Here is a 14,914-nt window from a genome sequence, read left to right as displayed (position 1 = left end):
TATTTTATAAGTGTGTACAAACTCTTTATTCAAGAGAAATTCATTGGTAGGTACATTCGATTAACTTACAATGCTAAATTCAATAGTTTCTTGATGGTGTATATAAATAAGCCTTAAAATAAATTAAATTAAATAGGGATAAGATTACAAAAAAAAAAAAAATACAATTATAATATAATTAAATTAATTTATACATAAAAACTAGAAATTATTTACCGGTTCAAAACAAACAAAAAACACATTGGAAGACAGGCTTTTTTAACGAGAAAAATGTTTTGTAGAAAATTTAAAATAAAATGAAATTTCATGTGAAAAATTGTTTAATGTTAGGTATAAAATAAAAACATTATTTTTTTGTACTCATCGTTTAAAAAAGCTCAGTGCTCGATAACTTCACCAATGGTTCGATTAAAATTACATGACATACTACCACAATCATAAAATATGACTTAGATCTGTCATGAAACACACAATAATAATTAGTAATATTCAATTAACATCATTATTTTTCGTTTAGAATACAAAAATTGCAACATCTTAAAATATTTATTTGAAATTTAACATATAATTAAATTTTCATATATTTTTTCCCTAAAAAAAAGTCTTCCAAAAATATATATTTATATATTATTTATATAAATTTAATCATTTATTTAAAATATTTATAGTGAAACTGTTCATGTTGAATCACTGTTTTTACAAAAATGTATACATTTTATTATTCTAAATAAAAATTATTACAAAAATTTTATGAGCGTTTGAGTATACATTATACTATGATTATGACTTATAATTTATAAGTGTTTCTATAATACTAAGAAATTCACACACTATATACCTATGATAGATAAACTACCTCCTAATCAGTCAAATTCCATGTATTTCATATTTTTAATTCTGATTTTAAAGTAAGTTTACTTGAATTTTTTATTCTAAAACTAATAAGTCGGGTGGGTTTTTAGTAACGACCGTAGAGATCTCTTCAATGAACACAAATTACATTACAATTACATTTCAAAATATAGGGAACTGATAAATCAGTCATTTAAAACTTGTGGGCGATAAAGTTGGCGATTTACAACCAAACTTGACATTTTCAGTTCATAAAATATCAGAACTGTTTAATATATCTCAAATACATCAATGATAATTTATATACATACACGTAAACGTGATAATTTAAAGTACAAAAATAAAAACACTAAGTATTTGGAATCATACGCGAAAAAAGTATCTATAAAAATAATACACACAATATATATTTTTTTAAGAAGGGTCTTAATTGTCTAATATATACAAAAAATAAAAATAAATTAAAACAAAAAGTAAAACAATTGACAACAAAAATTGTGGTTAAAAATTGATAATTAAAACCATTTAGTTATCTTCCTTAATCGTAATGAGTAATTAAATTTAAATTTTCGTTTCAATTATAAAACGTTATTACTTTAGCATCTTTGGCATTCAGTGGAATTCAAGAAAAAGAAAAGAATAATAAATTAAAAAGAAATAATAATAGTATTAATAATAAAACAGGGGACAAAATCACTGCGATACTCAACAAAATTTTGACGGCTTTTCCTGGTATGGACCAGTTACCATACACGGATGCATGGGGAATAATGTTGTCCACGTTGTCGTTGTATTTGTGGCCAATGTCGGGTCTCCTGCTGTTTGAGTGTACGCATTCGCAGTAGTGTTGTTACAAGTAGTAGATCCCATTTTTCGCACCTTCATTTTTTCTTCCCATTCGACCCATCCGTGATTTGGTCGATTCAGGTTACGGTGCTGATAAAAAACTAAACTTATTCTAGTTGGATGTAACCGGTCTGGTTTCCGCAGCGCCGTGGTAGCATGCAATTCATGTTTTGCTACTTCGAAGAGCACAGAACCATGGCTAAGGGCAATAGCTACTCCACCCATTTCGGGATCCTACGCCATACCAATAAAGATATTATTAATAAACTATTCTCAAATATTCCTTTTATTTTTTGTCGTATTTACTTTAAAGCATTCTTTGTTTTCAATGAAATCAGTCACTTCACCTAGGGAATCAAGTTTATGTGTTGCCGTTTCAGCAGGTGCAACAACTGAGGGGAAGTACGGTGTCGGTCCGTATAAATCCCACTTTTGAAGCTGGTATTGAGACATCCCCTGTAAATAAATTTAAGTTTAACTATAAATACATAGTTTTATTTATTTTGAGAAAACTTATAAAACTTACCTGATCGTACATAATTGTTGAGTCTTGATGATAGAATTGCTGCGGCATAACATTAAGATAGGTTGGCCAATAATGGTGATCAGCCATCATTGGTTGATATAAGTTCGAAGGGTGTCGAATGAGCGAGTTACCATGTGAAACATTTTGTGGAGTAGCCACATGTGTCAGACTAGGTCGGACTTGACTAGATTTATTGTAATAATTATTTTTGTTGATATTCGTCACCTCGATTGTTGCTACTTTGTTTTGCTCATAACTGGTAGATTGGTTACAATAATTAGAAGGCTTTTGAAGCAACGGTGAAATACTCCCTAACTCCGGTTTTATAGGTTTACCACCAGGCAAACCACCCCCAACAGGTGGCCATAGATTCCGAACGTGATTGTAGTCATTTGACAAAGATCGACTATGAAGTTTTGAATCGGTATTATTCATTATGTTCGAGTAAATTGTTACTAAAAGTTGTTATAAGTTAGTCGAACCCATATAGCTTAAATAATGATTATTAATCTTACTTGGGCTATTTAAATTACTATATTCTTGACTGCTGTAAAAATCAGGAGCTGAACTCTGTCCCAAAAGACCTTGTTGGTTCCAATGCTGATACATACTCATTGTTGGGCTGTCAATAACTGTTGAAGAAACCTAAAACATAAAATTAAAAAATTAACTCAAGTGATTAGAAGGTCCATCTGTTATCATATTTTAACCAATTTAATTATTATATATTGAAAAAAATATATATATTAATTTATGTATTTAATACCTGTGAACTTTGGACTTGTGCATCATAAGTTTTCTCTTTTTTTTGTGACAAAGAGTTAGATTGTTTTTTCTTGGGTGATTCACCTTCAAAATTTTTTTGTTTTTTTTTTCGACATGGAGTAAGTGGCACAGATCTGACTCGCACTTCGCAAGGAAATCTATACATTATGGAAAATATTTGTAAAATGTTGTTCTGTTGTTAAATGGATTATTTATTACATACTTAGATAACATTTCGATCGACCCGTTTTTGAATTTATCGCTTTGAGCTTGCTCGTCTCCAAATTCGTCCGAATTATCGATGACATATAGAGGAAGAACGTGTAGTTGTTCATCGTCAGGTTTTTCCAAACCACGATGTTTAGTTAATGTGACAACCTTTAAAATATATTTATTTATTTATTAAAACCAATGATTAAAATCTAATCTAATAAACTTACCACTGTACATCCATTATTCATATTGTGGAAATCTCTATGAGCATGAGCGCAAAAGTCAATACAAGCAGTTACACTTGCAAAAGGTCGACCTGGTTTAAATCCAAGTCGACAATCAGAAGCTTCACGTTCACATTGAATTTGATTACTAAATGACCGTGGTGCCAATGACTTATATAACGGCGAAACTGACGTGGCTAATGACTGCAATTTTTCCTCTAATTCTTGTTCCTAAAATTTTAATAACGATACATTAAAATGGAATCATTTAAAATTGTACAAATGACTTAATGAATAGTTTTTTTATTTTTACCTCAGATCTGACGGACAGTCTAAATTTTCGCACATCTTTACTTCTAGCATATTTACAACCATTGTAATACATAGACCAAGAACATCCAAAGGAAAATGAAGCCCCACACTTATCTGGATTTAATCCTTGGCACGCACACGTACGTGGATCATTTGTACCACATCGTCTAGTAGTAGGTACTCCAAATCTAATATAAATAAAATCATAAAATAACGGTTTATATAGTAATTTTAACTTTTTTTTGCTAACTACAAGATAATTACTTATTAAGCTTGATGGAAAGCATTGAATACAAAGAATCAGCTTCATCAGAATAAACACCTTCCCATGCCACTATACACACAACAATCCAAGAATGTTCACACTTGTGTCCTTTGCGATTTTTAACGACCAATAAAATTTTTTCTTCAGTCGATGATCGTCGTATTATCCATTTGGCTAGTGGACATCCTTGTGCTGTTTTACCCTCCTTGCCCGTGTATAAGATCTAAAAAAAAAATATTATAAAAACGTGTCAACAGATATTTTGATTACAAAATCCTATGATTAAAAAAATAGTTACCTTTTCCATTCGAATTCCTTTTCCTTTTATACCAGACATGGTTTCCATGATATTTCTTAACTCTGTTAAATTACACGCAGAACCAAGATGCGTATAAAAAGGACCTGGTTCGGGCGGAGCTTGGTCATCTGGGAAACAGTCGCACTCCGAAACTTGATTTTTTACAGTATTTTTTAATCTAAAATATTGGAAATGTAATTAATATATTTTTTTGTACACTAAAGTAGTAGAACATTTGAAGTAAAACTTACTTCTCTTCTTGATCGTAAGTAAATGAACTATTGGGAGTGGTTTCTTGTTTAATTTCACCGTGATCTATAAATTCATCTTGAGTTATTAGCTTTTGACATGCATCAGATAGATGTTTTGAAGTATCTATTTCACCTGAATGGCGACACCAGGGATCGACTTCTTCTTTAACTGAAATAGGTCCACCATTGTCACAAAATACATAATTGTTATTTACAGTTACTTGGGGATCATTTCCAAAAGGTAATATTTTTATACTGGCATCATACGGAATATTATTCGCTTCTCTTTTTATTTCTAATTTAGATTGTTTAATAAATTTTTGGTTGTTGATGTGTTCAAGTTGCTGTTGGTGATGGTGATTCGGATATCGTCTGATATCCGTATAAAAGCCACCACCCTCAGTAGCTAAGCTCCGAGGATGGTGGCCTTGGACTAAAAAATTATTGCTAATTAAATTTTGTTTAGTATCAACCATGTATTGCTGATGATCTTTTTGGTCTAAAGGACTTTTTGCATCTTGATGCAGTTGCATTATTTGCTGCCTATGTACGTGTTGCTGATGTTGTAATTGTTGTTGCATGTGCTGCATATTTTGATGATGCTGTTGTTGTTGTTGTTGTTGTTGCTGCTGCAATTGTTGCTGTTTCTGCTGCTGTTGTTGTTGCTGCAATTGTTGTTGTTGTTGTTGCTGTTGCTGCTGTTGTTGCTGTTGTTGCTGTTGTTGCTGCTGATGCTGTTGTTGTTGTTGCATCTGTTGATGCTGCTGTTGCATTTGTTGGTGATGCATTTTCACATGATTATTTTGCTCTAAAGGACTATGTCTTTGTTCATTTTGATATTGTTCATTTAAGTATTGCTGATGTTGTGCAGCACTTTGTTGCGCTTGTTGTTGTGCTTGTTGCTTTGCTTGTTGTTGAGCTTGTTGATGAGCCTGTTGCTGTTGAACTTGTTGTTGTAATTGTAACTGTGCTTGTTGATGTAGTTGCTGACGATTATTCTGATCATTTGGACTCAATTGATCTGTAATATATTGTTGATGCTGAGGACTTCTAGACACTTGGTGCTGTGTTTGTTGTTGATCTTGAGAACGATCTTGTATATAATGTTGCTGATATTGTTGTTTGTTTAAAATCATTGACTTAATTCTACTATTCAAATTATTTTTATCAGATGATGGAGGCGATGGGTCATATTGATTGTTAGATTGTCCCCACACACCAGTAGCTGGAGAATCTGAAATTCGGGTTCTTTCCTCCCCTACGGAATTTCCGTCGTTCTTACCTGGGTACCTGAAAAAAAATTGTTTTGTTTTAGCTATGTCGATGCACAATACTTAAATTAGCAATTGCTATTTATATAATTTACTCTCATTTAAACTAATTAATGAGTGGAAAAAATATATACTTTTCAAGAATCAAGTTTACTTTTTAGGAATTGCTCAACAAATACATTGCAATATTATGCTTATATTAATTAGAAAATTAATAAGATTAAAAGTTTAAGAGTTACACTGTTTATAAGAGTAATTAATATTTTTTACATAGCAAAATTAATTGAGACTTAAAGGTATTTATCAAATGGATTTATTTACCCATTAGAGTTGTGTAAACTCTGTTGTGATTGGGGAGGTTGTTGAAGTGGGTACCCAGGTATCGCGTTTCCCGCACCAGGTTGACTAAAGCCATTGTGCGTTATAACTTTGGAAGATGTGTCATTTGTTGAATCCATATTTTGTGACGTAGGTGAATGATCTTGTCCCTATTGTACAAAAAAGCAAAGCAAATATTTTACAAAATTATAATGAAATAGATTTATTTTTATAAAAAATGAACATACAGTCTGAGGAATATGATTATAATTTGATGTTCCGTTCACTGTGAATTCGGTTCTACCGGGAGCTTCTAAATATTCGACGTTACCATTAATTGTGGGTGCTACGCCGTTCATCAATGAACTGGTGGTAACTTGGGTAGGCTGTTGCGCAAATCCGTTGCTCACTTGAATAAAACCGGTGGTTGGGGTTTGAGCCGCACTTACCGTTTGGTACCCCGGCTGATTATAAACGTTCGGTGGAGCATGAGCGGAATAATGTAATGTATTTGCAGGCGAATGGTATCGGATATCTTCCAATTGAATTTGTTGGCCTACATACTGAGGTTGAGGAGCTTGAGTGACAGCAGTCCAACCTAAACGAAAAAAAAAATTATTAGTAAAATATAATAAATAAAGTGCATTATTTTATTATTATTATTATTTTTTACGAACCTAATGCATTTCCATCGGTTGAGTGCCATACCGTCGCCGGTGTTCCAAATCTATTATCCCTGAAAGCAATACCATTGGGATCCGATTCCATTATACTAACCGGTTGGTTACTGTAGAATCCGTTTCCGTTCGTAGTCAGTACAGCTCCAGATAACTATAAAAATTTAATTTAGTTACTATGATTAATACACTAATTTATAATTTATAAATTTATACTAACCGAATTATTGTGATGAGAATCGTTCATAATCACGGGGGAATTCGGAGCTCCGTTTAACGGAGTTGTTGGTCCGGGGGATGGTTGAGGTGTACTCGGATTTCCAGATATTGAACGATTTCCCTTGTTTCTATAAGACTGTAAATAAAAACGACTTTTGTTAAATGTATTACTATATTATATAAATAGAATACAAAATACAAGAATGAAATTGAATGGTGTGTTCATTTATAGAAACAACAGTGGGTGGTGTCACATTGAGCCAGTGCCAAAATAACGTTTACATCGTTTCTTGCCCATGTCAATATCTAAAGTAAGTGTATTGTATTTTTTCTTCTCATGTCCGGAGAATGGAGAGAATGCAAAAGGGGATTCTCGACACGACCTAACACAATATTGTTTCGAGATGCACTTGTTACAGCACCCGTTTAAATCCTGTCAGGCGACCAGCATTCAACCACGAAAGGATAGAATGGAAGTAGGGATGTTTTTCCACCGTAACAACAAGCTTTTATTATGAATGAAAACTCGTTTTCATGTACGAAACACAGTGAATTCGTACATTTTTATTCTAATCAATTTATAGTTCGATATCATAATGACATTTCAAATTAGTTAATCTGCGCCTTAAACGATTATTAATAGCAATAATAATCGTTAAACAATAATATATAATCTTATCGCTAAGATGACGTCTTAATTAAAAAATATAAATCAGTACATGAGCTACTTTATATTTATGTATGGGTACAAAAATCAAACTACAATTATTCAAAAAAAAATTCTGGTGGTTATGTTAAACTTTACATTTCAGTATATGACTATCATACATTCGCTTATGAAGTACATAATTAACTAAAAATTTATTTAACCTATAAAATGAGGTCTGTATTATTTATATCATCTTTTAAATAGATTTATCAGAGATTTGTTAATAGAATCATTTTGTACATTACCTATGTACTGTATTAAATATATGAGCAAGTACATAATTTAACAATAATGGAAATAATGAACAAGTTTTTAAAATTAACGATTCCTTAATAATTATTAATACTTTCGTATATTGACATATTTATGGCGCCCGATTTTTGAATACACAACATTTTTATTTAAATGTATAACGAACCTGCATATCGAAGTTCCTAAAGTCTATCCTGACTCAACAAAACAACTGAAGTTTTAAAGTATCGTATCACATCGATAGACCTATTTTTACAATTAGTTGTTAATATGCATTGCCCATACCACAGCCAAAGCCTGTCAGTTCTCCTACTCCTTAACCATTCGTCAAATTATTATGCCCACCCGCGCACATGTGTATGCACACGCACCAAACTACACGTATCGAGTAGTAAAACTCTGATAGTATCGTAACAACAATAGTACATAATACGCCACTGTCCAAAGAACAAAATCAACGTTTAACAATACAAATTAATTAAAACACGATTAAACATATTGACAGAAATGTAATTATTTGTAAAAATTAGCATTTTTTAGTGCAATCAAAGCACATTTACAAGACAATTTGATATCCAAAAAATGCGCAAAAATAAACACACTTATTTTTAAATCCGAAATCATATGAATTCATTTAAATAAAAAAATTTTTTTTTCAAAAATAAATTCAAATCTCACCACATACGACTGGATAACATTTATTGTAAATTTGAAACGAGACTCATCATTTAGGTACTTATCGCTAAATGCAGTAAAGAAATCGTTAGTAATTTCGACTAATGTGCTGTAGTTGTCGTTAAAGTAATAACAATTAGATATTTTTATGTAAAGAGGCGCACGGTACGGTCGATAACAGCGGAGCACGGCGACTGGTATCAAAAAACAACGATTCCCTGAAGCAGACGACCACCACTCACCAGTCTATCTATCCTCCAGCCTTCCAGTGCATATGTGCGTCCAGAGTAAGCGCAAGCCCTGGGGGGGACACGTCGAACAGTGTTAACATGGACACGATAACTACCGGGCAACACAGTATTTATCGCGTTAATAATAACAATAGACGTTTTTATCAGTACAGATATAATAATAATAATACGGTAGCAGTAGTAAAATTATCGTGTCTCCACATCCCACCTTCTACAATGACTTTAACGATGTAGGTCAAGTGTTTTTTGTAAGGGTCGAGGCCATTTAGCTGTCAACCGATTTCCAGGTATTGTTACTCAAGGAATTGTATTATTTTTTTCCATAAAACAAAATCAAATAAAACGTTAAAAATGTTTGTTCAGATATATTTTTTTAATAAAATATTTATATAGAATGAAATAAAAAATAAAAAAATAAATATTTTAATTAGAGAATCTAAATAATAAAATATTACTAAAAACAAAGAACTAAATATGAATTAAAAATTGTTAGTGTTGTAATAACGATTTCCCAATTAATTATTGAATCATATTTTGAAATACATTATATAGGGTTGAATTTTTCTATATAAATTGAAATTTGATGATGATATTTCGATTTGACGAAAAGTTTAAACTATTCTATACATAATTTTATAAGTTCGTTATAAGTTTTTGCAAGTTTTACAAGTTGATTCCATATTATTAATCACTTATTGATTCATAAGTGAAGCAAGTTCAATACTACGGTCTTGAAAAACAATTAACATTCTTCTTTTATAAATTAAAAACATCAGTTATTATTGGCTGCAAAAAAACTAATAAAAACTGTTTTTTTTAAACAACATGACAATTGATTAGCCACAACTTAAACTCATCCAATAAATTTGTATGAAACGAAAAAAAATTTCATTATTGCAACGTATAAAGGCTTTTTGTGTTCACTTTATCTTAATTACGTTTTATCTATAGCAACAGCAGTAGGACACTTGATACCAATTAACAATATTGTCATGTGTTTGAAACTTTGTTAAGCACATTTGCACTAAATTTACATTTAACAATATAGAAAATAAAATCTTTTATGACCGCAAAAAGAAAAATCATTTTTGTCTGAGCTTAAAATATAAAAAGACGAATAGAAGTTGTAAAAATGTAATATTTATTTTAAATTTATGATTTATTGGTAAAAAATTATTACAAAGCATCATAGCAACGAAATCTAATTGAAAACATTTTTGCGNAAAAAAATCATTTTTGTCTGAGCTTAAAATATAAAAAGACGAATAGAAGTTGTAAAAATGTAATGTTTATTTTAAATTTATGATTTATTGGTAAAAAATTATTACAAAGCATCATAGCAACGAAATCTAATTGAAAACATTTTTGCGCGTCATTTATCATTTTTATTGCAGTTAGAAAAGAATACATTTTTTATTCGCCCAAAGATAAAACTTGTTAAAAAAGAACAGTAATAAAAGTAAAATATTAAATTCCGGCTAGTTGACACGTTTGCGGGAGGTTTTAAAATAATGAAAGAATGAGGAGGTGGAGGATGCCATTTTTTAAAATAAGATACCAACGACATTATCGAAGTGTTTTCGTGTTCACCGAAAACAACAATTATCATTTCTCTCGACGTACAACACGAGATACAAATCCTGTCGCAGCGAAACGCTGAATTTGCCTATACAGACCGAAATACGGCGAACATCATTTCGTTGAACACGTTCTATTTTATGACGACTATTACTTCGAACGAGAAAAAAAATCGATAAACACGCAACGTTGCCAAACGCGTATTTCTAATTGGATAAATTATCTCGAAATTCAGCAACCAAAATGAATCATCGTCGTCTGCCTGTCAGAGAAATGTAATATTGTTATCGGCAAACCCTTTTAGCGTCTCGCCGCCACTACTTTTCTCATTTATTATTACTCAGACGGCTCATTTAATTACCGTCGGTACTGATTAGTTTTTTTGCAGACACGAACCGTTTTCCCCACATGACCGTACTCCGATTTCTCCCAATCTCGATGCAAATAAGGTTTATCGTGTTGTAATTACCGTACCGAAAACATGCCACAGCAATCGTTTTATTGAAGTGGGTGGAGTTGTGTAAATCGTTTTGGGGAATAAAAAAATGCAACGATAATAAATAAGGTACCCGTAGGGTGGTCGCATAGATCGACGGTAATCGATTTGTCACTTACCCCGTCTAATATTATCCATTCAAGGTAGACGGAACTTTACGGTGGTGCCATGGTTACTGCGGGTCGAGGGGAGGTGGTGGTGAGACGCGTAAGGATCGTGTAAATGCCGCCGGTTACATTTCCGGTACGGCGCTTTTTCCTACCTTTAGCGTTCCATGCGTCTGTCTGCCCTGTCCTACCCCACAACGAAGGCCGGCACGTTTGTCGACCCCATTGACAGCGAGTAAAGCGGTTCGCCCGTGTATTTGACAACAAAGTGCCCTCTCAGCCACCGCCGGATTTCGCCTAATAACCCCGTTTGGGTAGAAGTACTGGATCTCTGGTAAACCCGTGGGGCTGAACGCAGACCTTAACCCTGAACCTAGTCAATGTCACACGATCAACGACCCTGATTATCCTTTTTCGCTTTACCCATCCGATGTGCAATTTCGAGTGCACTTATCATTTTGCCAACGTTCGGAAAGGTAACAGACCACTTGAATTACGTCAACAGTAGTTTACCAACTTTTTATCTTTGTTAATTGCGATCGTTTAAAAAGCAAATCAACAACAATGTTCCTGGAAGTGATCCAATCCGTCATAAATCGGTAGAGTATACTTAAACGTTTAACATTATTAGTTTGCGCGCAAAGCGCTAGATGTCTCTTTGTCTGGCGCGACGGCAAATTTATTTTTGCTCTTATTTATTTTATCCGATGTTGTAACAAGTTAGCTAACAACTTAAAATAAAAATACCTTAAAACACGTCTTTAAACGAAGTTAGATTGACAAATAAAATACAATTTCTAGAAACTACACTAGAAATACAATAATAATAATACTAAGAGTTAACAAAATAATAAATCTAAATTGTTATACAAATAAAAATCGCTGAAAATAAAATAATATAACATACCGCTCGGCTTCCTTTTCCGCGCCCTCTTCGATTTTCCCCTCTAGGGTAGGATTCGTTGGTCAGATAGAGAAGGTGCTGAAACAACAGTTCATAAAATAAATAAAATAAAATAAAAATGGAATACGAATAAAGTAAATAAACAACAATCAAATACAACTACAGCAGACGCGCATAATTTCATTGCGATTACAATGTTTTTCCTGAGACACAAAGGTCGAGCCGAAAAACGACAGTCTATTTAAATAAATAAAAAAAAAAATCCCTAAAAGTTGTCTCGGGTTAAAGGGATTTACTCGAATGTAACGATTGGACCTCTTTCATTACAGTGCTCACGTGGCCATTGGAAATGTGTTATCATTGCAACTGAAGTTATTAGACTGCGAAAAGAGTAAAGTATATTTTCTCNTGTATTTCAGTGCTCACGTGGCCATTGGAAATGTGTTATCATTGCAACTGAAGTTATTAGACTGCGAAAAGAGTAAAGTATATTTTCTCAGGAAAACTCCAACTCGCGCACAGTTGTGTGTACGCGGGTGCAAAATTATAAATTCTAATTTTAGAACATTTCACGTATCCTAGACGTCTCCGTTGACTAACACACGGTAGGTCATCGCATATGCTTGTCTGGATTAGTATAGGTACACACACGAACGTCGCCGTATATTGACATCTGGCACCCATCTGCCACGAAAATATTATTAAGTGTACACAAATTCAAAATAATACACAATGTATACGAGTGAAAAAAAAATAATAATAATTCGCGTACGGATCACGGTCGATTTCCGTTTTATTGCCTACGCCCTTTGCGTTAGCTCTGAAACGGCCGCCCGAAATGGAAATGCCGACTCCCCATTGTTGTCAGCCGTTCATTATTACTTTTAATTTCTTTTTTTTCTTCTCCGAGTCGTTATTTATACATATTAATAATATTAATCGTGATTTACTGCCCCCGATAGGGTAAATCGGTCCGATAAGCTCACCGTCGCCGGAAGAGTATGCGTTTAACGGAGCCCTTGTGTGTGAGCAAAGTTGTTCGACTCAACATGATTTATGCTGGCCGTGTGCATCTTAAGCTCGATCCACGCAGTTTCCGCGTTAAAAAAATCCTTCACCCCTAAAAACTCCAACAAGATAACGCGAGATATTTATTCGAATAAATGATGGCAACACCGAGATAATAATTGCTTCATCGCTGAAAAAAGTCCTCTGACGAAACCTTTTTTTTTTGACGTTTTTTCGAAAAGTGGTACGCGAGTTGCTCAGGGCGGCTGCTGATGAGCTTTACAATCTGTTCCGTGGCGCAACGTAAATATGAAATTTCGTGAGAATAATTAAACGGTTGAGCTCATTTGGCGGGGAACAGTGTGACGCTCGTTTGATTGGACACTGAAAAAAATTGACGCCGTTTACCAATCTTGAAGTGTGTTTCAAAGGTACCTTCACAACACAGCAGTCCGTTACACATTTGTTGTTTTACGGTAAAACACGTTTGATCCTTTCACTGCAGTCAACGTGCCAATTGTTTGGTAGTCGTGCGGTGGCGATGCAAACGCGGTAGACCGTTCGGGGGGTGAAGACGACGAGACGGACGGGGGTGGTCCGTGATGAATCACCCGACGTCGGGGAAGAGAGTTACGCATAAAATCAATACTTTACGCACACGTCCGGCTGGCTCGCGTGCGACACACCACGTGGTGTCCGCCCACAACGGCCGTACGTTGGTACCACGTGCGACCAGGTTGGCGCGTTTGCGCGTCGTCCGAGTGAACTTGAAACGCACCGCACCGGTGCGAGATTCGCGAGCGCAAACGTCCACGGCCGGCCCCCGTGGGCGTGTTAACCGGAAAATAAACACATCGTTTCTTCTCTTCTGAGGTTCTTAACCTTACGCCTCGATCGCGACGCTTTGTTTACATAAACACACGATTTCAAGGGTTGACCTTCGCAGTCGGGTTTAGAAAAAATCCGCCAGCAACACTATTGTCAGCGAACGTTCAGTGTTTGTTACATTTTCTATTTACTGAAAAATAACGAGTAAAAAAATATATTGAGTTTTTGAAATGATATTCATCTGCATAACGATAACATCGTTTTATCGATGTGGGAATAATTAATTTACACAGATAGACCGTAGATTTTTTATCCGAAAATCAGTAATAGTTATTCAAATACAAGTATAATACTTTAGCTCACCGTAGTAATAGATTAATTGATAAAATGACAATGATTAATCGAAATAAGTAATTCTAACGTAATGAATTCATTCATCTTCCGTTTAAATGTCAAAAGGAAATGCATTTGATGAGGAGGAAGAAAGTAGATTGAATTATTATTTCATGGAATTTTTCGTGTCATTGAAATTATAATTTATTGCACAAACTTGAAAAATATGAATCATGCACAAGCGTCTAATAAAAAATAAATAAATGTCACCGGCACAGCTTATGTTTAAGATGTATGCGTTCTTTATAAGTCCCAAACAGACAATTTGTACGTGTATGTTCGATGAAGGGGAAAAATCCGATTAACTGGCCCTAAATGTTGCAGTAATTCCAGACACTTATTAGATTTTCCATTAACTCCCTCGCAACCGCCCGACGCTATGACGTCACGGCGGTTCGCTTTAGCCGCGATGAGATTTTTGCTAACTGTAAATTGCGGATTAGCTAATAGGCCACAGCAGAACATCTGCTTTGCTGTTTCTTACGTTGAAATTTGGCGGCCCACGAGTTCGTTAGGAATACGTTAAATTTCAATATAAATTGCATTATTGCCGCTGGACCGACAAGCTGTATTGTATCTGAGAGATAGGCATAGAAAAACAGAGAGAGAACGTGTGTATGAAATGAATTATTGTCAGACGCATCAGCAGCGACACACACACACACGTTGGAGCATA

General features: G+C 33.9%; 1 protein-coding gene across 1 annotated transcript in view; it reads right to left on the bottom strand.

Annotated features, from left to right (window-relative positions):
* LOC126905682 (DNA N6-methyl adenine demethylase) overlaps positions 1 to 14,914 on the bottom strand; it is a 28,542-nt gene continuing 13,628 nt past the window's right edge. Inside the window, exons 3-18 of the mRNA XM_050685624.1 lie at positions 12,013 to 12,087; positions 7,039 to 7,173; positions 6,819 to 6,972; positions 6,390 to 6,739; positions 6,145 to 6,311; positions 4,553 to 5,842; positions 4,302 to 4,479; positions 4,003 to 4,226; positions 3,740 to 3,926; positions 3,430 to 3,657; positions 3,213 to 3,367; positions 2,991 to 3,147; positions 2,740 to 2,869; positions 2,225 to 2,679; positions 2,005 to 2,154; positions 1 to 1,932 (exon numbers count right to left, since the gene is read on the bottom strand). Of these exons, the coding sequence (XP_050541581.1) occupies positions 1,558 to 1,932; positions 2,005 to 2,154; positions 2,225 to 2,679; positions 2,740 to 2,869; positions 2,991 to 3,147; positions 3,213 to 3,367; positions 3,430 to 3,657; positions 3,740 to 3,926; positions 4,003 to 4,226; positions 4,302 to 4,479; positions 4,553 to 5,842; positions 6,145 to 6,311; positions 6,390 to 6,739; positions 6,819 to 6,972; positions 7,039 to 7,173; positions 12,013 to 12,087 (4,410 nt within the window). The 3' untranslated portion in view covers positions 1 to 1,557. The remainder of the gene's footprint in view (positions 1,933 to 2,004; positions 2,155 to 2,224; positions 2,680 to 2,739; positions 2,870 to 2,990; positions 3,148 to 3,212; positions 3,368 to 3,429; positions 3,658 to 3,739; positions 3,927 to 4,002; positions 4,227 to 4,301; positions 4,480 to 4,552; positions 5,843 to 6,144; positions 6,312 to 6,389; positions 6,740 to 6,818; positions 6,973 to 7,038; positions 7,174 to 12,012; positions 12,088 to 14,914) is intronic.

Source organism: Daktulosphaira vitifoliae, unplaced genomic scaffold (genome assembly GCF_025091365.1).
Source record: "Daktulosphaira vitifoliae isolate Bord-2020 unplaced genomic scaffold, ASM2509136v1 Scaffold_4, whole genome shotgun sequence".
Classification (NCBI taxonomy): domain Eukaryota; kingdom Metazoa; phylum Arthropoda; class Insecta; order Hemiptera; family Phylloxeridae; genus Daktulosphaira; species Daktulosphaira vitifoliae.
The sequence above is the reverse complement of the archived record's forward strand: the minus strand, read 5'-3'. Positions and strand labels throughout refer to the sequence as shown.